At 35.9% G+C, this 24276-nt stretch overlaps 4 protein-coding genes across 35 annotated transcripts in view; 3 read left to right on the forward strand and 1 right to left on the reverse strand.

The window, feature by feature from the left end:
* Positions 1–200: 200 nt before the first annotated feature.
* LOC124954374 (staphylococcal nuclease domain-containing protein 1) lies at positions 201–6289 on the forward strand. 3 transcript variants are annotated; one of them, XR_007102532.1, is made up of 10 exons: positions 201–501; positions 1055–1176; positions 1241–1383; positions 1474–1968; positions 2039–2519; positions 2600–3230; positions 3402–3851; positions 3981–4187; positions 4311–4514; positions 4577–6289. XR_007102532.1 is itself a non-coding variant. In XM_047507235.1 (9 exons), exons 1-9 carry the CDS (start codon positions 436–438, stop codon positions 4413–4415), a joined length of 2700 nt encoding a protein of 899 aa, XP_047363191.1. In that variant the 5' UTR covers positions 201–435; the 3' UTR covers positions 4416–6289. The 3 variants fall into 3 exon arrangements, 1 of the variants encoding a protein (XP_047363191.1); XR_007102533.1 differs by having other exon boundaries at positions 4311–4510; XM_047507235.1 differs by having other exon boundaries at positions 4311–6289.
* On the reverse strand, positions 5705–9344 carry LOC124954381 (methylosome protein 50-like). 3 transcript variants are annotated; one of them, XM_047507254.1, is made up of 6 exons: positions 8749–9193; positions 7755–7878; positions 7295–7631; positions 7043–7215; positions 6754–6946; positions 5705–6204 (listed from the first exon to the last, which is right to left on the reverse strand). In XM_047507254.1, the coding sequence occupies exons 1-6, from the start codon at positions 8809–8811 to the stop codon at positions 6102–6104; spliced, it is 993 nt and encodes a 330-aa protein (XP_047363210.1). In that variant the 5' UTR covers positions 8812–9193; the 3' UTR covers positions 5705–6101. The 3 variants fall into 3 exon arrangements, with proteins under 3 accessions (XP_047363210.1, XP_047363208.1, XP_047363207.1); XM_047507252.1 differs by lacking the exons at positions 5705–6204; positions 8749–9193 and adding exons at positions 6274–6545; positions 9220–9344; XM_047507251.1 differs by lacking the exon at positions 5705–6204 and adding an exon at positions 6274–6545 and having other exon boundaries at positions 8749–9187.
* On the forward strand, positions 8761–13983 carry LOC124954384 (vesicle-associated membrane protein-associated protein B). The gene is made up of 6 exons (XM_047507260.1): positions 8761–9097; positions 10302–10457; positions 10544–10656; positions 10725–10904; positions 10985–11086; positions 11293–13983. Exons 1-6 carry the CDS (start codon positions 9040–9042, stop codon positions 11440–11442), a joined length of 759 nt encoding a protein of 252 aa, XP_047363216.1. The 5' UTR covers positions 8761–9039; the 3' UTR covers positions 11443–13983.
* Positions 13984–15675: 1692 nt separating this feature from the next.
* LOC124954372 (glucose transporter type 1) overlaps positions 15676–24276 on the forward strand; it is a 31576-nt gene continuing 22975 nt past the window's right edge. For 9 of the 28 annotated variants that reach the window (XM_047507213.1, XM_047507227.1, XM_047507228.1 and 6 more), the window contains exons 1-2: positions 18915–20651; positions 22352–22731. Coding sequence is in view for 2 of the 28 variants with exons in the window: in XM_047507223.1 (XP_047363179.1) it covers positions 22711–22731 (21 nt within the window). In the remaining 26 variants the exon portion in view is untranslated. Of the gene's footprint in view, positions 16680–18898; positions 20652–21332; positions 21770–22351; positions 22732–24276 lie in introns of those variants that run through there. The other 19 variants (XR_007102529.1, XR_007102530.1, XR_007102531.1 and 16 more) reach the window with 10 other exon arrangements.

The following is a 24276-nucleotide window of genomic DNA, read 5'->3' on the forward strand; positions in this document are numbered from 1 at the left end:
CAGAAGAAATGAAAATTATCAATGAAATTCAAAGAATTTTCATACGAACGAACGTAGATCCTTTATTGGTGAATAAAGAAATTTCATTTCGTTCGATTTCAAATAACATATAAATAATCCGCTAGAGTGCGACAGCTCTGTTTATCGAAGTGTGTCGCGTGTTGCCACATCACCACCAAATCAAACGAGTTCGTGCGATGTTTTCTGTCTAGGTCGCGCCACTACCGACTAATCCACGATACGTGGAAAGCAGCGTGAGTTTTTCTCTCCTTCTACACAACATGTCAAATTATTGTTGAATTTCTCTTAATTATTTGACGCTAGAAATCGTATTTATTACGATCTTAGTGGATTTTTATTCGCGACAATATAGGAACGGCCGTACGTTCGATTAGACATTTTCTTTTCATTACTTGAGAATCTTGCGTTCTGCATATGCACGGCACGATGAGCACACCACCTCAGGGGCAAGTTAAACCAAGAAATGGTGTGGTTAAGCAGGTAAGCGTTAGATACCTCATGATATCCTATCGCAAAAAAAAAAAGAAAGAAAAAAAAAAGAAAAAAGAAAAAAAAATATGTAAAGGAGGAGAGCAGATTCATTTCCATATCGATTCATTCCTATTTCTGGTAATGTATAAACGCGTGCCTTTGCACTTTCATATTCCTTCATTTTCTTAAAGAGCACTTTTTTCCTTAAAAAAGGAAAACTCGTGCACAACATATGGCCGTTGTATAATTTATTTCATTAAACGCTTTCACTTTTCACATTATTATTTTTCATATCTATATGTCAATATTTCATTATTTTCGATCGTAAAACGTGGCATGGCAATATTTCATAACTTTTAAGTCTCTCTCTCTCTCTCTCTCTCTCTCTCTCACACAAATGATCTCAACGGGTGGAACTTTTTCTATTAAATCTTGTATGAAAAGTATTTTTCTTTTATGCAAAAAAGATAATATCTTAACTCATATGATATTTTTTTACATTCGACGCAGTATACCGATGACTATTATTTTATATATAAAAGTGTATATATTTTTTCTACAGGTAATGTCTGGGGATACTATCGTTATTCGTGGACAGCCGATGGGAGGGCCCCCACCAGAAGTTACTATTACTTTGTGTAACATAACCGCTCCAAAATTAGAACGCTGGAAAGCAAATGATAGGTAAGTATAATTATTAAATTTTCTGATTAAAAAACGTTCTATTTTACAACTGACGACATTACAGCGCTGAGGAAAGTAAAGACGAACCATATGCCTGGGAAGCTAGAGAATTTTTACGTAAGAAGCTCATTGGCCAGGATGTAACTTTTACTACCGAAAAAGCAGTTAATACTAATAAAACATACGGCACTGTTTGGCTTGGAAAAGGTATGTGAACCCGCGCGCACACACACACACACACACACACACACGCGCGCACACACAATTTCTTACGTCGACAATCTCTCTTTTGGGCAGATAAAAATGGTGAAAATGTTATCGAGTCCTTAGTTTCCGAAGGCTTGGTTATCGTTAAAAAAGATACTCGCAATCCTACAGCCGAACAAACACGATTGATCGAATTAGAGAGTGCTGCGAGAGCAGCTAACAAAGGCAAATGGTCTGATACGCCAGCTTCTGCACATGTACGTGATGTTAAATGGAACGTCGATGATCCTAGAAAATTGGTAGAAAAATATAGCAAAAAGCCTGTTAAGGCTGTTATTGAATTTGTCTTTAATGGATCAACTGTAAAAGCATTTTTATTACCTGAATTTTACAATATTGTATTGATGATATCTGGCATTCGTTGTCCTGGCTGGCCAAGTGGACGACGCGATGCTAACTCTGGTGATCCATATGCGGAAGAGGCAAGGTATTTTGTAGAGTCACGGCTCCTTCACAGAGACGTCGAGATAATACTCGAATCTGTAAATAACAACAATTTTGTTGGAAGTGTTATTCATCCAAAAGGTTAGTATTATTTAGTATGGTAAGCGGACCGCTATATAAAATGGCATATACGATCGAAATTATTCAATAGGAAACATCGCGGAAATCCTATTGAGCGAAGGTTTTGCCAAATGTCAAGATTGGTCAATTAGTAACAGTAAATCTGGCGCAGAGAAGCTCTATCTTGCAGAAAAAGCTGCCAAAGAGGCACGATTACGTCTATGGAAGGATTATAAGCCGTCTGGGCCGCAAATTGAATTTACTGGTACTATTGTTGAAATTGTAAATGCAGATGCGTTTATTATCAGGACGCAAAATGGGGAAAACAAAAAAGTCTTTTTAAGTAGCATTAGACCACCGTCCAGAGAAAAGAAACCTGGCGAAGACACTAATAATGCTGTCAGGTCAAAAGATTTCCGACCCCTCTATGATATACCGTGGATGTTAGAGGCGCGTGAATTTCTTCGAGAAAAATTTATCAGAAAAAACGTTAAAGTTGTGGTCGATTATACACAACCAGCAAGGGATAATTTTCCAGAGAAATTATGTTGTACAGTCATGTGCGGTAAAACGTAAGTTCCTTCAAACAATTTATTATATTAATGTGTCATATTTGAGTATTGACATGTATGGATTGACATTATTTTCTCAGAAATATTGCGGAAGCGTTAGTTTCAAGGGGTCTCGCTAAAGTAATTAAACACAAACAGAGCGACGATCAACGTTCTTCTCATTACAATTTGCTTCAAGTTGCCGAAAGTAAAGCAGAAAAATCGCAACATGGATTGCATGCGAAGAAAGATATTCCTGTTCATAGATTGGTGGATCTTTCCAACGATCCTCCCAAGGCTAAAGCATTTTTAACGTCATTGAAGAGGGCACAAGGAATTAAAGCTGTCGTTGAATTTGTTACAAGCGGTTCGCGTTTAAAGTTATTTTTGCCTAAAGAGGATCAACTTATAACATTTGTATTAGCCGGTATTAGGGCACCTAGATGTCAGAGGTCCTTACCTGGAGGAGGTATTATTAAAGCAGATGAGTATGGTGAGAAAGCTTTAGCTTTCACCAAGGAACATTGTTTCCAAAGGGATGTAGAAATTAAAATTGAAACTACGGAAACTAAAGGAAGCGGATTTATAGGATGTTTAATCGTCAATGATATTAATATGTCCGTCGCTTTGGTAGAAGAAGGTTTAGCAGAAGTTGTGACCTTTCCTGATCTAGGTGAATTTACTAAAATCCTTAAAGCCGCAGAAGAGAGAGCTAAATCGAAAAAGCTTAATGTTGGTATTTCTTCCTTTTTTTTTTTTTTTTTTTTTTTTTTTCTTCTTCTTCTTCTTCTTCTTCTTCTTCTTCTTCTTTTCTTTTCTTTTCTTTTCTCTTTCTTTCCTTTCTTTTTTTTAATATTTCATATATTATCCAGATATTTTTAATGAATCATTGATTCTTTCTAGATTTGGAAGAATCGCGTCGAAGTCCAAGTTGAAAATGAAAAGAATGAAGATGAGAAAGAAGTTGCAGAAAGGAAAATTGATTATCAAGAAGTAGTTATTACAGAAGTTACGGAAGATCTTCATTTTTATGCTCAAAATGTCGAGCAGGGTAGTTTGTTGGAAAACTTACTTTTACAATTACGACAAGAATTGGCTGCTAATCCTCCACTTCCTGGTGCTTACAAACCTACAAGGGGTGACTTGGCAGTTGCCAAATTTACAGGCGATGATCAATGGTATCGTGTCAAAACGGAAAAAGTATCAGGACCAAATGTTAGCGTATTTTATATTGACTATGGCAACAGAGAAACTATTAACGTAACACGAGTCGCTGATTTACCTGCTCGTTTTGCGACTGATAAGCCTTATGCACATGAATACACACTTGCATGCGTTGCTTTGCCCAACGACGTGAGTCATTCCTTTTTTTTCTCTCTCATTTAAATAATAATAATAACAACAACAACAACAACAACAACAATAACAATTTCGATTATTTCGATGGCAATAATAATATTAATTTGAATAAATTTATATTAGAATGACGATAAGAAATCGGCTGTGGAAGCATTTAAAGAAGACGTTATGGATAAAATATTACTATTAAATGTTGAATACAAAGTAAGCAATAATCTCCATTCTGTAACTCTTGCCGATGCATCTACGAATGAAGACATTGCCAAAGGACTCATTGCGGATGGACTGTTATTGGTTCAAAAACATAAAGATAAGAGACTTGGGAAATTAGTGAGTTGACCTAATGTTAATGAGGTATGACGTTTTTGTACAAACTAAGGAATAATTTTTTTCTTTTTTTTTTTTTTTTTTTTTTTTTTTTTTTTTTTTTTTTTTGTGCTCTACTTTTGATAGATCGAGGAGTATACGAAAGCGGAGGAAGATGCCAAGCATAATCGTCGCAATATTTGGGTATATGGCGATATAAGGGCAGACGAAGACAAAGAGTTTGGAGCGTAATCGAGTTACTGAAAACGTTGAGAAACATTTCTGATCAAACACAAGTGATATAAAAAAGACATTTTTGAAAAGCATAATAATAAATGCATAATAAGATATATATGTGTGTGTGTGTATATATATATATGTATATATATATATGTATATATATATATATGTATATATATATATATAAATATATATATTGACTAGATTGATGGAAAAGAATGAATGTCGATATGAGAGTTACATATTGCATTTGTGACAATGCAATTATATTTCAGTATGTAAAAGCCCGAAATGTACATAACAATTTAATTAATGTCCATAATTATTAGCATGTTACAAAGGACAAAGCACAGATGCAGAAAATAAATGGATCAGACTGCCTCTACTGACATAATATATGTATTCTCATCGACACATACATTCATTGCTCTTTGGTGCCACAATGTAAATGTTTTTTCAATCTGATCATGAATGAATTTTGATAAAATATTATTTAATGGTTCGTCAACCTGTGTGCAATTTATATTCGTTAACATACCTTTATATGAACGAACAATGATGTTGATCTTTAGATGTATGTTACACTTAACAAATTGGCTGCAAAAGTAGAATTCATCGAATATTAAGTAACATATCTGTTTATCCAATTAACAGATTGCATTTGAACGTTTAAAGTGTTGTATCAGATAAATACGTATTCCCAGATGTGTTATGTTAACGAGACTGTAGAGAATCAAATAAGAACTTATTTGAGAAATGACTTATTTTAAACAAATATTAGGAGAGAGTATGTAATTCTAAATGTTTTTCAAGTCTTTCTTCTTGACACAGTCACGTGATTTTCTTTTTTCTTTTTTTCTCTCTCCACCCCCCCCCCCCCCGCTCCCATTCCTTTGCTGCACATCGATGAAATCATGCGTTCTCTTTCTTTCACATATCACTGATCTATGAAAAAGCACGATGTTGCATTTCTTTTTAAGCATAATAGACCATGTATTATTCAATATGATCTCAACCTCTAGCATGCTCAGCTTATCTTACATATTTTTTTCCAAGTTGAAAATAAGTCGAATCGATCATGGCTAATCATAGATTAAAACTGTGCAAACATTATCTTAACAAATATTCAATAAATATAACCATAAAAGTTGCAAAGAATTTATAAAATACGAAATTTATACCAAATTTTCTGTATATATATATATATATATATATACACACACATATATACATATATATATATATGTATATTTAATTTTTTAATTATTAAAAGCTTAATGCGTATGAAAAAATGGCGAATTAAAAAAAGAAAATGTATGTTAAATCCTCAATTAATTTCTTTCGACCACTGAGATGGGAATGTTACAAATGAAATCATGTTGTATATGATTTAATTATACAATACATGCTTCTCATTGTATTATTTATGTCTTATAATTACGAAATTATGGTATTTAACTATTGCCTTATTATGTTGGCACTTAAGCAATCTTATTCAATGGTATACAACAGAATCCAATGGATGAGAGAAGACATAGTTTCCATTTATTTATAAATGAGCTTTTTTTTCTTTTTTTTCTTGTCCACTTAACAACGAATAAATATCTCAATTTCGACGTAAATAATGTTCATTTATATCAATTAGGGATGTGAAATTTTCTTCGAAATTATTTGGCCAGCATAGAGAAAAAGAATATACTAGTAGCAATAGTTATACAAGACTACATTCCAATATATTTTTACATATTTGAGGATCGTTCTAAAAAATTCTTGTACGATGGAATTGTTTTGCTCTCTGGTTCTGAAAAAGAAATATTCTAAGCAAATATTGTAAATGAAGCAACAATGAAATGAATACTGCATTAAAATGTATAGAGAAACATCAATATTTCTATTTTATTAAAATGATCACAGTTAATCTTAATATAAAAATGATAACTATAATGTTGGATCATAGAAAATTAGATTGTATGTTTTAAAATCTTATCGTCCCAGGAACATGACAACAGTTGATCGTTGTACCACGTGAGTCCTCGTACAAAATCTGTATGTCTATTATCTTTATAAATAACAGTACAATCTTCATTTGTATCAAGAACTTTAACTACAATATCGTCGCAGCAGCAAGCTATCTGGCTTGACCTATAAAACGCGATAGATAATTGTAAATTCTTGAAATTATGAAAATAAAATATCCTAATTGATTTACTGTCCGATATTATAATTAGCACAACCTTTAAAATTAGCGACAGTAAGTACGATAATTATCAATGATATAAGTGTTTAGATATTATTTCAGGATTGATTGATTATTAATGTAAAAATCATGTAATAAATTTCCTTGTATTACCTTTCTGGATTTGGATTAAATAAAAGCTTATGTATTGATCTGGAAAATACTGATGACTCAAATAACACATCGTCCGTATTTCTAATGTCTATTAATGTGACGCTTCCATCGTTTGCGCCTATCGCTACAATGTTATTAGAGACAGGATTGCAGGATACCGACGTCAAACCACAGCCATCTTTTTCGAAAATACCTTATGGAGTATAGAAAAAGCAATTACATACGGAGGAAAATGTACAAATATATGATTTGGCATTAATCTATATCTTTCGAAGAAAGAAAAACGTACATTGCGCAGGTTTTCGTTTTCTTGTATCCCACATCAAAGCACAGTTATCTAATGACGAAGATATAAATACAGAATTACTTCCTTGTTGTACATCAATTCCAGTTACAACATCTATATGACTAGAATGGAATGAATCTATAGACATTAGATTAGATATATCCCATACCTTTATACTACAACAAATGAAAATTATTATTTCTATGTTTTTCTCAAGCGATGAGTTCTATCTCAAACGAGGTAAGGGGAGCTTACCAACAATCCATTCCACCTGTCACCAAATGTGCATTGTCAGAGAATACTGACACCGTTGTAAGCGTATCGTCATGTTGACAAGCATATCCTAAAGATTGTAATTCCTGTTGATCCAGATCTGGTATATCAACTAGGCCCAAAATTTGTAACAGACCGCTATCCTCGCCGATTACGAATTTCTCTTTCTCTAGATATGCTCCGGTAGATATACCACTTATAGTTCTGGTCGTTAAAAAGGCCTTGCATCTATTAAAGTCTGATATATCATTATAATACCACATAGTACCAGCCCAGAAACGATCTGTCATATTGCTAGCACCAAGAATAGCGCTATTTTCTGTAAATCAATCAATCGATCGATCAATCGGCCATGTAAACGTTAATTGATTCACATATATTTTACGTTCGCACACATCTAATTGATTATGCTTAAATTCATATACAAAACATTGAATATTACCATTGTATACTAATATAAATTGTAAATGTTTGTCGGAAAACGGTGGACGATCAGCCGGTGTTAAATTTCTATAGATTTCGGCATTTAGATTCGGAGCGCTTGTAGTATCCATAATCTTAAACCACTTATTATAATAATTAATTATTATTATTATTATTATATAAATTAAAATGATTCCGATGGCGATGTTCAAACCACACGCGTTTGTTCAAATTACCCGGAGAAAAATCGTAAACTCTCTTTAAACCTACATTCACGTAATATCAAGTTGGCAGAAACTATATATAGTTTTTGGATCTCTAAATGTTACTTACGATTCATACGCCATTGGCAATCTTTGTGGGAGATTAGCGAATTAATGAATAGCGACGCTATCGGAGCGACAATGTCATTGGCCGAATACATTTTTCACACGGACAAATATCTTTTTCGTCGTATTTATAATGCCAATTCTCATGTTAAAATAAGTCTAAATTTCTTCTTTAAACGAAAAGAAACAAACAAACAAGGCAAGTATTTAATATATACACACACATATATATATATATAAATGGATTGATAGACGCGCGAAATTTAATTGCAAAGTAAAATGAGAATGTATAGAACGATATATGTGATAGGACGATATCGATATTATCGAGAAAACGAAAACGAAAGGTGTATAAACACGCATATGTATACTAGATACGAAGTATTTAGAAAAATTGGAGAAAAAAATCAGAGAGCTCGTAACAATTGCGAAACGGGATAAACGGCTTAGGAAAAAAAAAAGGAAAAAAAAAAAAAAAAAGAAAAAAAACCCCGTTGGAAGATGATTCGAAATTGTCTCGAAATTGAAAGTTACATATTCTCGTACAACGTTAGACGACTTTTTGTCGAATTGTCGTGGCTCTTGTTTTGCTTTCGTCTTGCTTTTCTTCCCCCACTCCTCTAGGCCTTATTTTCTCACCGTTAAAATTTACATGTGGTCTGTAAAAGTAGAGAATATGATTACCGCGGTAACATCGTCGTGACGTAACGCGTCCAAGTACGCCTGATAATTTCCGTCGTGACGCATGCGTATTCGCTCGCGAGAAGAGAGAAAAATTGGAATTAGTTGAACGGAATCTCGGAAAGCGAGTACGAGAAACGCAGTGGTGCCGTTTTAACAATATCACTGCGAGCACACGGAAAGTAAAAATCCATTAAGTCACTGTTAATAAAATAGAAGAAACGAAAGCTCTTTACACCGAGGTGACGCGATTCAACGTCCATTGGATTGTCGAGCGACATTGAAAAATATAGGATGGCGAAGCCTGCGCAAGTTTTAATTATCGAGCCGGAAAACGAGCTACGATTCAGGGGTACGAAAGATCAACGATCTTCGTAATTTATCCTATTTATCGACAACGCCTTTCTTTTTTTCTTCCTTTTTTTTCCTCCTCCATCCCCATCCCTTCTCCTTTTTGTCCGGTTATAAGTTTACCTCTTTGAGATATTTAGTTGTACAACTTTGCTTGTATATCTCACGCGATCACACAACAAAAAGTAGCCGATTCATTCGAACGAATCCGAGTGCACACGGTGCAGCACATTGCGTTGTCAAGATGACGTAAGGAGATGGAGATAGAGCTAGACAGAGAGAGAGAGAGAGAGAGAGAATGGTTCTTCTCGAATGTTTTCTTACTGTTTAACGATCCTTGCCAAGTTTAGAAATTTCAGTTCGAGAAAATCCTATAAAAAGTGCAAAGTCGCACTTAACCCTATTCGCGTTAATCGCTGTCAAAGCCAAGACGATCATTTTATTGTTCGCTTAACTTTTTACTCCTCTCTCTTATTCTCTCTCTCTCTCTCTCTCTCTCTCTCTCTCTCTCTTCTTTCTTTCTTCCATCTTCTTCTTATCCAGCACGTATATGGACTCTACTATCCTCGTTTGTATGTATGTATGTATGTGTGTGTGTGTGTGTGTGTGTGTGTGTGTGCGCGTGTGCGTGCGTGCGTGCGTGGTGTGTGTGAGTGTCACTCCCCACCCCCCATTTCTTTCTTCACCGTTTACCTTCGGTCTTGCGTATATTTTTGGTTACAGATTTGCCTTTCGTATTTAAAAATACGCGCGTAATTATACATACAGAGTTAGATGCACTTTTGTGGCAATGCCATTAATGAATTTTCCATATGCTTTTCCCACGTTTCATGTAATATCCACAAACACATATCTGTAATCGTTGATCAAACCATTGGTCCAAAAAAAAAGAAACTTGAGCGCTTTCAATTAGCTTATTCCAGTGAAAACATTCTGCTTATGTCATTGTTTTCGTCATTGTTGCATTGACAGCTACAATATGTAGCCATACCATATCTAATATTTTTATCAAAATAATGATTTCTAATTAGTATTACTTCAGTAGAATTCTATTATCTTCTACACGATGAAAATGTAAAATGGTAATATAGTTTTAGTTTACATATATATATATATGTATATTTACTAATTATATATTATTTTATAATGTATTTGTATTATGTATCGATATTCTTCGAAAGAACTACAGCAACAATTCTTTTTAGGTCCGTTTACTGGAGCTCCAGTCACATCTTACATAAAACTAATAAATCCTACCTCTGACAAAGTATATTTTAAAATAAAGACGACCGTACCAAAGAAATATTGCGTACGTCCTAACTCTGGAGCTTTAAAGCCAATGGAGGTCGCCGAAATAGCAGGTTAATTTTTAAATCTATTTAATTGTCGACCGATAAAAACCCTTTGACAAAGGATACGTTATAAGATAGAACATTTTGAATTTTAGTGTGCTTACAACCTTGTGATTTTGATCCAGCGGACAAAAATAAACACAAATTTATGGTTCAGAGTTTAATAGCTCCCGATAATGATTCAGATGATTATTTAAATAACGATGTCGTATGTATCATCAAAAATGTATCTTTAATTATGATGCATCTTTATTACCATGCACATCAATTTTGCAGTGGAAAGATACGAAGCCAGAGCAATTAATGGATTCTAAGTTAAAGTGCGTATTCGAGAATCCGGTAACAACTACTGCTGCAACTAAAACAACTACAACTACTACGACAACCAGGTCGGATACTAATACGAATAATGAGAAAAATAAAGGTACTGGTGATTCTGTGAAATCCTCTCCAAAGGTAATAATACCAATGATTTTTTCGAATGTTGCAACCTTCAAGAGAAAAACATTATTTATACTATAAACATTACTCTTTAGGTATTGGAAGAAACAGAAGAGAAATTGTTAAAAGCTGCACAAGAAGTCACTCAGCTTAGAGTAGAGGAAAGTGCTCTTAGGCAGGAGAACCTTCAACTTAGGGTAAATGATAGGAAATAACTTTACTTCATATTTTAATGATAATTCGATAAATCGTTTGTACATTTCTTTTCTTTTTTTTTTCTTTTTTTTTTTTTTTTTTTTTTTTTTTTTTTTTTTTTCTCTTTTCTTTCTCCCAACATAATCAATAGTAGGTATTTATTTTCATTGATTAGCATTGACACTTATTTTTTCTTCTTTATCAACAGAGAGACTTAATGAAATACCGAAACGCAGCATTGGAGGAAGCTAGAGGTTTGCCCGCACAGAACAGTAATCAGTTTTCTCCGACGTCAACTAGTTTTCTCATTGCCGTTGCTATGGTCATAGTAGGCTATTTGTTGGGAAAACTAATCTGAGCAGTCCTTATTCTTTAAATATACATCGGCACATCCCTTCTTCCCCTACGTTCTTAGTCTGTCCCCCTGCCATCTTCAGACTGCAAAGACCAATAATTTCAGTCGTACCATTACTTGGTTGTTCATTATAAATTGTATTAACATAGTGGTCTGTATTAATAGGGCTATTTCCTATGGGAATGTGCTTTGTCCGGTAAAGCAGCATTTGAAACTTTAAATCCTTTTTTAAGAAACGGTTTGTTATGCTCCAACCAAGCGATTATTTTCCAAGCGACAACCCAACGGTTTGGTATTGAAGTCACATTAGTTAATTGTTAAGCATCTAAGAAATGTTACTGATTTAAGTAGAAAACTTAAATAAATATCGAGTAGCATGTCTTGGATAAACGTTTAGGATTTTATGTATTCGTTAATAACACATTTCCCACACATACACTTCTTACAAAAGGATTTTCGCTTTAAAACACTTGCCTGCGTCCTGTGTCTTTGCTACCATGCCACCACTAAGCCGAACAGATTACCACCTATACAAAATATTCATTTGAAGAAATTTAAACAAATTTTTTGACAAGTTTTTCCAAATAGTCCAAAGATCTATCATTTATTAAATTTGAACTCTACTTTTTAGATCCGCGCATTTAGATCTCACTCCAATTAATCGCGAATATTCTAACATATTTCTAATTTCTTTCTTTCTTTTTTTTTTTTTTTTTTTTTTTTTCTTTTCCTTTTTTTTTTCTCTCCTTCCTTATTAAAGTAATTGAAAAATATATAATAATACCATTTAATGAGATCAAGCATCATTGTAAACACTGTGTGTGTTCTATAAAGAATAACTCGGGCACGTTAACACTGTGATAGGTAATTAACGCCTTATTCATTCAATTGTATTTCATTTTGATTTCAACTTGTTCATTCTACATTTTCTATGTAGTTCGATTTGCTCAAAGATATTTATTTTGAAGATACAGCAGAGAGGGAAGGGGGGCTGACTGAATAGTAGTGGTTCGTCATTGTCCATACGGTAGTGATGACTGCATCAACCAGCAGTGGCATATAATTTAAGAAGTTAATGCATTGAATTTATGACGCTTCAGTGTAATTTTTATTTCTTTATGTTTGTCTTATAAAAATTAAAAATAAAGATATCTCGGATGTCGCACTACACAATATTTGTACTTTGTACCTCTCTGTCATTAAATTCTTTTTGAATCTAAAGTGGAGCATGGCTTACATGGACACGGTATCGCTCGGTTTCTTTTTCTTTTCTTTTCTTTTCTTTTCTTTTTTTTTCCTTTCTTTTTTTTTTTCTCTCAATAAACGAAGAAATAAGAAGAGAAAGGGGGGGGGGGGGGAAAAGTACATGTACGACCGAAAGAAATACACTTTCAACACGTTGGCATGCTAGAAATTATAATAAATAAAGTATGTCTTCGCACTTGGTATACACAAAATTTAAATGTTTATATATTTATGTTAAGAGAAAACAACAATGGCGAACTACCTATTTGTAATTTAACTAAATTTTCAATTGATTTCAGTTTTTTTCTCCTCCCACAATATTTTATGAATTGTCTTTCATTCATAATGAATCATAATTATATTTCTCTAATTTACGTATATACATACGTAATATAATACGTCACAATGCAACCGTGTTCGTTTTTATTATTTATACTATTATTTATTACAAGTACGTTGAGATCTAATACGGTCAACCTGAAGAAATAGATTTTGCGAAAAACGCCAGACGATTTATCAGATCTTTAACAATTCTTTAACAATTGTTTACGATCGTAGAGATGGATCGTAGGTTAATATATAGTTGTATCTTTAAGGAGAAGTGGAGGAGAGAGACTTGACATACACAAACACATACATTATTATATATCGGCTTTCCGGTGTTACTTAACGAGAAGAGAGAAAGAAAGAAAAAAAAAAGTCGGCAAAGATAATCCGTGCCACGTTTTTCTGTACATAAGGTACTTACTCGTGTCTCTATAATGCACGTCTGTTCTGTGCATTCGCGTATTAATATAAAGCCGTTTAAGATTCTATAATAATAAATAAGTAATAGTAATAATATAAAACGGTCGGGATCTCTTTAATGAGATCTCCGTCGACGATCTCTGTAACGAGTTGAAAATATACATTAAATGATTTACTTATATAAAAATGAGAGAGAGAGAGAGAGAGAGAGAGAGAGAGAGAGACGGAACAATCCAATGGATTATATTCACATATTTTGCTGAAGAAAGCTCGAATGAAATCAAAACGAAACGGCACTCGCGCCTCTTCATTTGGCCGAGGATTCGTCGTTTCGTTACGGTATCGTTCGAGTTTCGTCAATATCTTTATAAAAAAAAAATATCTCTTTTCATTGATATATTTAATTAATAATAATCTTTTGCGTCAGAATTGTACGTCCGTTAGGAAAAGCATTAAACAAAAAAGAATCCGACAGACGTTGTGTATCGTGTCATTTTATCATCGATTTCAATATAAACATTAATTTTAATAAACTTTATCAGTAGAATATTACCGAATTTTTATAATTAATTTGTAAGCCTTACGTGAAGAAAGGTCGGATAAGCGCGATAAGTTTTCGAAAACGAGAAGAAAAAAGAAAAGAGAGAGAGAGAGAGAGAGAGAGAGAGAGAGAGAGAGAGAAAGAGAATCGTATGGCCCTAGCCCGAAGTAGAGTAGGTCAGACCGTAATCAGACCATCCTCGTACACACGCACACATACATATAAACACGTAACGACTTTGTACGTGGCAGAGAAGTGGGTGAATGGAGGAGTGAAGGTGCCACCGGGTGGTCATCATCGAAAGGGTGGAGAAATCTACACACTGCAGTGGAGAAATTATTTCGAGTGACGCACAATCTCCTCCTGATCTTTATTTTCAACTTTTTACCTTTGCGAATGCCTACGTCGCCTGAGAAAAAAAAAGGAAAAAAAAAGTTGCATCAACCCTCCACGCCTGCAATGTCCCTGAATATACGTTCTCGTCGATATGCAAAACCATTTCTTCGCATGCATTATGCACCTACCATAAACGTGCTTCCTGCATCGTGTTTAACTCAGCCTCGCAACGAATTAATAAATAATATAAAAAAATGCAAGAGCTACTTTCTTTAAGATCGTTAACTAATGGAGAGTAGACGAAAGGTGTTCCAATTCGTATCAGTTTCCATTATTTTATCTTTTTCCTCGTTCCATTACGAACGAAATTATCGATGGTAATCATGATATTTCAATTTCTATTTCAATTTTTTAAATTCTTCGAATTATTCCTTTGCTAAATTATCCAATCTATTATCATTGACTACCTGAATATGAAAGATAAATAATAAAGATAAGGAGAAGAAGAAATGAGGGAGAGAGAGAGAGAAGTTTATTTTTGGCTGACGATTCATGATCGTTCTACCCTCGTCTTCTACTCCTTCACCGTCACATGGAACACCGCTAAAAAAGTCAACGAATGACGTGTGCCCGTACTAGTGGGACGTTCGAGCGCGAACTGAAGTGCGGCTCCTGGCTTCCTCGGCTACGTCGTGCAGATAAATCAGAATCGGAGGAGAGAGAGAGAGAGAGAGAGAGAGAGAGAGAGAGAGAGAGAGAGAGAGAGAGAGAGAGAGAGAGAGAGGAGCTTTAAAAGGAGGGAGGTGGATGATGCGAGGGGACGGATGTGCAGCGCAGAACGGAGCCTGATCAGGGTGGCGGTGGCAGTAGAGGCCGGCTATTGATTTCAAGGGTTTCCTTAGTCCCCCGCCTTGCCGCTGAGTGCCCGACGGTTCCAGGTCGCCCCGTATTATTCCCAGGGCCCGATACTAAAATCGTTCCCTTTCTTTACCCTCACGGCCTCTTTTTTCTCGTCTTCTTCCTGATCCCTGAAAGAGTGTTACATTATTTTAAAGGTAACCGTTAAATATAAAGTACTTTTCTAAAAATGACTAAAGTTGATACCTTCGCAGAAATATGTACAAGATGCCACCATCAAATCTATGACCACTTTCCTATCTCCCAGTTAAGATCTTCATCATCGGATGGTTTTTATAGAACCCTCGTTGGGAGGGTTAAGCGGGGGTAAAAAAAGAGAGAAAAAAAAAAAAAAAAAAAGAAAAAGATTATATAAAAAAGATCGTGCCTTAGAGCTCGCGGAAGGGTTAGAGAATGAGCGTGGTGGGGAAGGGAGGGGGAAGATTGGTTGGCGTCGAAGCAGGCGGTGGTCCTAGATACGGCACTGCGCGAGTTGGCCCGAGCACAGACGGATCCGCGGGGTGAGCCGTCGCTCGCCATACGTCGAACTGGGTGGCCCGCGTTGGGGCGTCTCCTTTTATCAAGGATCGGTGTCGTGCAGTCGAACGGGGGACGACCACCGCCTTTTCCTCGATTCCTTGTCCCCGGAAAGCTTTTCTTTCTCTCTTTTCTTCGACATTGTTTCTCGGGGATTCGCGAAGGAATCGGTGGTTCGTGCGTTTGGCCAGCCGTTTGCCTTGGATCGTGCTCGGAACGAGGACGAGAAGAAGAGGAGAGAACGATGACGACGAGGACGAGGATGACGTTAGCATTTAATCGACGATGTTACTCATGGTAGCGCGACCTTGGTGCGTCGCGGCTAGTGCGGGCGTCGGCATTGTCGTCGAGAGTGAACGCGATCGGACGAGCAAGGAGATGGTGTCTTCGGTTCGCGAGAATAACAGTGACTTGGTAGGAAGAGTCATCGCTATCAGAAGTGCCACGTACGAGAACAACAACAACAACAACAACATCCTCGTCGTCGTCACCGACAGCCTCCTCCTCGTCGTCGTCGTCGTCGGCGCCACCACCGCCACCGCTGCCGCCGTTGCCGTCACCGCTGCCGTCACCGCTGCCGCCGCCGCCGCCGCCGCCGCCGCCGCCACCACCACCACCACCGCCAACGCTGTATCTGCCCTCCTCACTCCCGCCACTGCCAATACTGCCGTTTACACGAAGAAGATCTCTACGACGACGACGACGATACCGTGAAAGAAACAAGATATATTTCCGTTGTCGTGCGTTTTCGTGACTTTTTGCGACTCTCTGTCTCTCTATCCGTTTATCTGTTTCTCTCTCTCTTTCTTCTCTCTCTCTCTCTCTCTCTCTCTCTCTCTCTCCCTCTCTCTCTCTCTCTCTCTTTAGCGGACTTTTTTATGGCTGGGAAGACTCAATTACTTTGCGACCTGTGACTCGAACTACTTATAACATGACGGTAAGTTCTAATCGTATGTCTCTTTTTCTTTCTCTCTCTCTCTCTCTCTTTCTCTTTGACTCTTGTCTCTTCTTCACGGAGAAGATCACGAACGACATCTTTAGCGTTCCTTCGTAATATCTCGAGGAGAGGCTAGGACGAGTCTTGAAGCTCGTTTTCGTCCAACCTTCGTCGATCGATACCGGAGGACGTCGTCGTGGCTTGCAACGCCCGTTTGCTCGCTCGAGATCACTCCGGGAAGGACCGCGCGACTTTTTTTATTCTTTTTATTTACTCTCTCGATCAACCTTACATCTCAATCTTTATATTTTCAACGCAACGATAATTCTAAGCGCCTACACATGCCAACGAGATGAGTAGTTTGTTTTTTCTTTTTTTACTTCTTCCTTTACGTTCTCTTTTCCAAGGCCGTCCTCGCCAACGTGGTAATCGATTCTTCTTTCATCGTTTTCATACTATTCTAGAGCGTATTAAACTTACGGGGGTATCTTTTCCTCCCTCTTTTGCTCTTGACGTGTATCTTCTCTCTCTCTCTCTCTCTCTCTCTTTCTTTTGCATTCCCTCTGTATATGCGCGCGCGCGCGCGTTATATCATGGAGGAGGGAAAGAGAAAGAATGAGAGACGGGAGGGGCTGGTTTACTCGCGCGAAATTTTGGAAGCACTAGGCGGGAATAGCAGCACCAGGGACGAGGTCAGAATGAGAGAGAGAGAGAGAAAGGGAGAAAGAGAGTGAGTGTGAGATTGAAGGCGGGCAAACGAAACGCGAGGAGGCGCCGCGCCGTCTAGGTGGAGTCAATCGTGCCAGGAAACATTGCGTTTACCGACGCTGTGCTCGCGTGTGAAACGCAAAGCGATCGAGCTATTCTACGATCCCTTCCTTAGGCCCATCTTTTGATATCAAATCGAACATGTAGATAAACGTATATTCTACGTGTAAATCCTTTAATATTCTTCAAAGAGAGGCCAATGATTGGACGTGGAATGATCGATCTTCCTTCTTATCATTTTATTTCTTAGATTCGCTCTTCAAAATCTATGTGCTTAAGTATGTACTTTTGATTTTCTTTTTTTCACAAGTATATTGAAAGATATCATATCGTAAACCATTATTGGGATTAAAGACTTCTTAGACGAATGGATACCGTTTTAAGTGGCAAAAAGATTCTTACGCTCGTTCTTATCTTTTTCGATGAGTCACGCAAAACCAATGTGCATTTTTGCTTTTGATTTTTCTCATCGGTAACATTATTATATTGAAAGACCGAAAGAAGTAAACGAGACCCATTAAATGAAATGTTATAGATGAGACGTATAAGTGAACGAGTGGTATATTGATCAGACAAATGTTTGATAAACAAAACTTATTCTCGGAATATAAGTTAATAACTCTCTTAAGACTTTTCTTCTTTATTTTTCAATCCAATGAAGATATATGAGAGAGGTTGAAAAATCAATCGAGGCTTTGAATAATCTCTTCGCAGAATGCTTAACTCGATATCCGAATATCTGTTTAAAGTTATAACGCTTAGAGTTAAAGTGGTCAGGATTGCAATTATCTCCTGTGGTCTTATGGATTAAACTAGCCCCTATAATCGAGATCACTTACAAATCGAAATAGTAATTATTATGGAAATTTGATTTGCCTTTAAATTCGTGAAATCGAATAAGAATCACCGTAAGAAAATTATTGATATATGAAGACAATATAAACAAATAAAAAAATGTAATGATTAACATTTTCTATTCTGGTCTAAAGCAGAGAACTTCTCGAGATATGTAAAGTAAAGGAAATAATATATCATAGTGCAAGAGTTCTCTCTCTCTCTCTCTCTCTCTCAAGAATGGAACGTTTGTGACGATTCATCGTCAACAGTACGTAGTTTTTAATAAATCTTCGTGGCTGACAGCGGCCAAAAAGTTCGCAGTAAATTCGAGAAGTTTGCCTTAGGATCTACGGTGAAGGGCCAAGGGGGAAAGAGGGGGAAAGTCTTAGCCGACGGGCGCGTATGCTCGTGACCTACTTACTTTCATATTTACTTGATCGATCACCCATGTTATATATATATATATATATATATATATATATATATATCTACATACATATATATATATATGTGTATATATATATATGTACATATAATGTACATATATATATATATACATATACATATTTGAACTTTTTCGTTTTCCGATTAAAGATCAAACATTGAATAGATCGAACTTACGAAAATGTTTCAAGATCGCTAACTTACGATACGTACTTGACCCGATGATATGTCACGCTGGTTAAAAGCCTGAAAATAGGCTACCGTCATGCAATCTGTTAATTATCGCGTATCTCTACCTCCTGTGGTATATCTCAGGGATGTTCTACCCAGGATGCATCGAGGCAACCGATAGGTCGACATTCATGTGCTAGACTATCGTCAACTTACTATAGAGGGATTTATAGAGGTGGTTTTACCATTACAGCCTTTGAGGCTCGTGTAAATCCCGTCAACGATATTATATGTCTTGCATAGTGAAGCATATTCTATGGAAAGAGAGAGGGGGGAGATAGAATCCATTGGCGTTACTCCAATTCTAAATGTTTCTCCTTCTTGAAGATCATTTTTATTGAATCAATGCATATTTACAATAACGATGAAACAGTAGCCAATTTGATCCTGAGGAAAAAAAAAAAAAAAAAAAAAACAAGAAAGAAAAGCAAGAGTAAGAGAATGTGTCGTTGACTGAAAGTTATGCGTTGGTAAAATTATGAAATGTTTTGTTAAGAGATTGGTTACATCGAAGCTAGCTAGTTAAAGAATTGAAATACGAATAACTCGACGTTACGAGAAATTTAAAGGAAAAAGAAAAAAATATCCCGAAGGTCATTCGGATATAAAACGATGTTAAACTAAATTTACGCACTACGTTCGACGATCATGCGATATAATACACATGTACGGCTCGTTTGTGTTCCACTTTTCTTTCATTCCTTTTTATTTAACCACGAATCGTTATTTAACTCTGTTGCATAAACGTAAAAACGACGTTAATTGTGACGGTTGCAAGGATAATCTTTCGAAATGAGAAAAATAATGTTAATGGAGTAACGTGATGTCCTCACATTGCCAGGCCAACGAATTAAATTTTCCCCGCGATAGGAGAACTTTACAAGGCATTGCTCTTCGGAGAATGAAGATATCGATCGACGTGAGAGTCGATGGGGAAACAATGTAACTCGTTCTCGAGTTACGATTCAAGTTTTTCTTTAAACGTTTAAAGAATTCCTCCTAGCGATAATGCAAGACAATGAATGCTCAACACCTGCTGCTTGGTTATATTCAACGGTGAATACATATGTACATATATGTAGGTATATACCGATCAACGAAATTATCTATTAGAAATCTTGACAGCTTCAACGCGAGTCAGAGCGATCGTTTTGTTGGTAGGAAACGAGCAACGCGCAACAAATGCGCGTAGAAACGATTCCAAGACGGAGATAGGTATATCTATATAAGGAATATAAGGAAACTGAACGAGAGCCTCGAACGTAAATTCAAATGATGAGAGAAAGAGTAGGGCGTAAATAATAGTGGTAGGGAGAGATTCGAGGAATCTCGTAGAGACCTCAATGGTTATGCACTCGTTAGTCGAGCGAGAACCGTTGCCGGAATGACCTCGCTTATCTAAACTCGCGCTCAAGCCTCACTTCTTCCATTCTTACCTCCTTGTCTTTTTTTTCTACTTTTTATCTTTTCCTTTTCTTTTCTTCTTTTTCCCCCTCCAAGCTCCACTCAGAGATTCAACGTTCACGAGGACGTATTTGCTAGCCTCCTCGTAACGATCCGTGTGCGCGGTCCGTACGCGAAAATCTAATAATACGCGTGCGTGTCCCATATAGATTCCGTATTATTGACGTGTACGTATGTACATACGTGTCTGCCTGCGTTTAACGAGTCAACTGTGTGTACAAGAAAAAGGTACGGCACATTCTCTTTTCTTTCAAATGTATGAATGTACCCCTGTATGACATATATATTCTCTGCTACACACCTTTCTATTGCTATCAACCGTTAACTTTTTTCAAAGTTCGCCGTACTCTCCGATAGTTACAGCTTGTTACCGTGAGAGTGATGCGTTTTCAACCGTATCAAATCATGGCGTAATGAAATTCTTTCAACGAAACACGAAAGGACAGAAGAATTAGCTCTTCCTTTCGTTTCATCGATTTATTTCCCTTAACGATACTATGTAGGAAATAACTTTTTTCTCTTATAATTCATATTTCTTGAAAAGATTTCGACTTTTGTTTTTTCTCTATATGATTAAACAATTCGATAAACGAGAATATGTGTACATATATATATATATATATGTACGTGGGCACACGAAAGGTCCAAGAGTTCGTACGCGTTAGTTATCTATTGTCGCAAGTTTTAATCAAAAGTTGATAATAAATATCGTTTCACTATTTATTCTAGTAGTGAATCTAAAAGTAGGCGACATAGTAGTCGGCACAAAGAAAAAATCCACAAAAGACATTTTTTCTACTTTGTGAATGTTTATTAATGATAATGCGAGAATATTAACTTGATATTTGAACATAGAGAAACTTGAGATAGAAAGGGAGACAGAGAGAGAGAGAGAGAGAGAGAGAGAGAGAGAGAGAGAGAGAGAGACAGAAAACCTGGCATTAAACTTAATATCCATGATACTGTGATAGTCGTTGATTGCTATCATAAAGTTAATCTCATTCGTTATAAACTGTGAGAGAATGACGTTAGGAGAAACAACAGAAACGTAAATGACCCTTTAGGATTTCACCATATTGAATCGTGGATTTACTTTCGAACGGCCTTGAATTCTGAATAGCTTCCATTCGTCTTATGATTTCATCATCTATTGGTATCTGATATGGTCGTCCAGTGTTCGTTACTTCGTTAAAAACATATATTGTCTGTGATAATGCGAAAAAATATTGAAATAGTAAGAGCGAATTAACGTAAGCAGGTGAAGAAAAGGAATATACTTGGGTGCTCGTAGAAAAGTCGGCAAATTATCTATTCAGGAAAACTAGTGAAAACCAAGAGCCAACTATGTAATTTGTTTCTTACGATAATTCCCACTTTTCTTTTCTTTTATCGATAACGATCGAACATTCTTCGCATTCCATTTCGTAATATATTTCTCCTACTCAAAATTATTTTGAAATCTCTATATTTTCCTAACGAGATGATAAAGTTATTATACGTTTCAATTAAGAAACGAAAATCCTCCTTTGCAATAAACATGTATACGTAAATGTTGAAGGAAAAAATGAAGATAAATAAAGTTAATTCGTTTATATCGAAGTTACGTGTACGGGGTTTCCGTAAATTTTGAAATATTCTCCAATTTAGGATTACATCTAATCATAGTTAATAATCGAATAATCTAATAGGCAAAAGTTCAACAAGATAATAAATAACGCGATGAAATATTACCACGATATCATATTTTTATTAAGCTTTAATTAAGTACGAGGCACTTGAAACGTTTAACATTTGTTCCGTGCGTGTAGAAAAATTTATTAGTTATTGTAAACACGATAACGATAAGTGAAACATGTTAAAAAAAGAAAAAAAAAAAAAAAAGAAGAAACGAACCAACGATAATATCTATATTTGTCTTCTCGTTTCAGGTCAAATAATTCGTATATCGAAACGAAGCCGAAATCGATCGAATTGAAGAGTGGGCTTTGGTAGAAAGCACTCGTTAAGTGCTTCAACGGTGACAAAAACGTCGTCCTCTTCTTCGTTAATTTCGCTTAACATCGAGCGCCGTGCAAAAGCACCCACACACCTCCTCGCGCATCTTACTTTCCTGTTACAATATCAAGGAAATAAAATACGCTCGTTCGTTTGTTCTTTTCGCGAGAACGGGAGTCAAAACGATAGGAACAGAAAAGGAAAACGAAAAGTGAAATCGTGGCGTACGTCGCTCGGAGATATACATCGAAGAGAGAAACGTTGTTGGCGCCTCGTCTAATCGCCTGGCACGATGGCTTGCAAAGTTACTAAGGTGAGTCCATTATATTTTTACTCTGTAAAAAAAGAAAAAAGATATATATATATATATATATACATATACATGTGTGTGTGTGTGTGTATAATTAGATTTATTTACTGATAAGTCATAATACCCCATGAAGAACTGTATTATAGGCGACAATCTCGTATTTGCATTATTCGTGTTATTATTGAACGGTCATTCGATAAGAAAAATTACGATAATTACATCGCAGTGTACATTTTCAGTGGCGGGGGAAGTGCAATCTCGTTGATGGAATAGTAAATTATTGCGCGATACAATATCTTGATAATGATTTCGTAATTGCCCTCTTCATATCTGATTATTCTTCTTTTTTTCTTTTTTTCTCACAAATCTCTCAAGTGGTCTTGACGTTTCATTGTTTATGGAAAAAACGTGGACCAACATTAACTATTTTGAGGAATCTTGCGTCATTTTCATTTCTATTGGATTAAAAAGGAATTCAAGAGATATAGTGACTATTCCTAGAAAAAAGTATCGGAATAGGTGATAACGAATATATAAGTTAGAGATAAAAAAATGTTATTAAGAAAGATAAACATATTATGCAGATTAATCTCGTCAAAATTTTAATAACGTATTGAAATGGATCATCATTGATTCGATCAATCGTATCAATTTAAATCGTCTTCGATCCTTATCTGCAATGGGTTACATAAAAAATAATACTGCAGAAACTACTAATAATGCGTATCGAGAAACGATAATTATGCCTAAGCTACACACAGCTAACTATTTATTTACACGATCTATTACGTCGATCCTTTCTTCAATTTATTCTTTTAATTCTTACTTGAATTTTAATTAGATCATTATACATCGTACTGATCGTATATAATATTTTTTTAATTCAAAACAATAACAACAATTCTCCTATTCATTTGTATTAAAAGCAAATGTCCTGCTACGTTATAGGTAATTAAGGTGGCACCTCTATCGCCAATCGTGCGTGTAAACTCTTTATGTATTTAATTACTGCAGTATCATCTTGCAGTAACTTAGTTAGCCATTTCCAATTTCACGCATCGCACTAATACGATCGCATTGATACTAATACGAATACATGAGAGGAGACTGCTGTCTCCTATTTTTGAGCATATCCTTCGTTTCTCGTCTAAGAGTTCAACTTTCTGACTCGTAGTATTCAAAACTATCAGACACGCTATTAACAGAGAGAGCGTTGCACGCAAGACATGCCTATTGGCAGACTACGGGATTTTATGAAACGTCGCAAGTTTGCGTGAATAAGTAATTCTTCTCCTTTTCCCTTCTTTACTTGCTTCTTTTCTTCCTTCTTTCCTGTCTGTCTACTGCAATAACAAGTATTTTAATGAATTATCCACACAAACGTCGTTGACTGATCCAAGAAAAAAATGTTCTTAAGGTAAGATGCTTCTCGGTAGTAGTTCACGATTCGATAATAAATTTAACATTAGCAATGCACAAGTTGCATAAGGTGCGTGATCAGAGTTCCTTGAATCGTGCAACAGAGATATGATTAGCCGCTCGATAAAA

Source organism: Vespa velutina, chromosome 15 (genome assembly GCF_912470025.1).
Source record: "Vespa velutina chromosome 15, iVesVel2.1, whole genome shotgun sequence".
Lineage (NCBI taxonomy): Eukaryota > Metazoa > Arthropoda > Insecta > Hymenoptera > Vespidae > Vespa > Vespa velutina.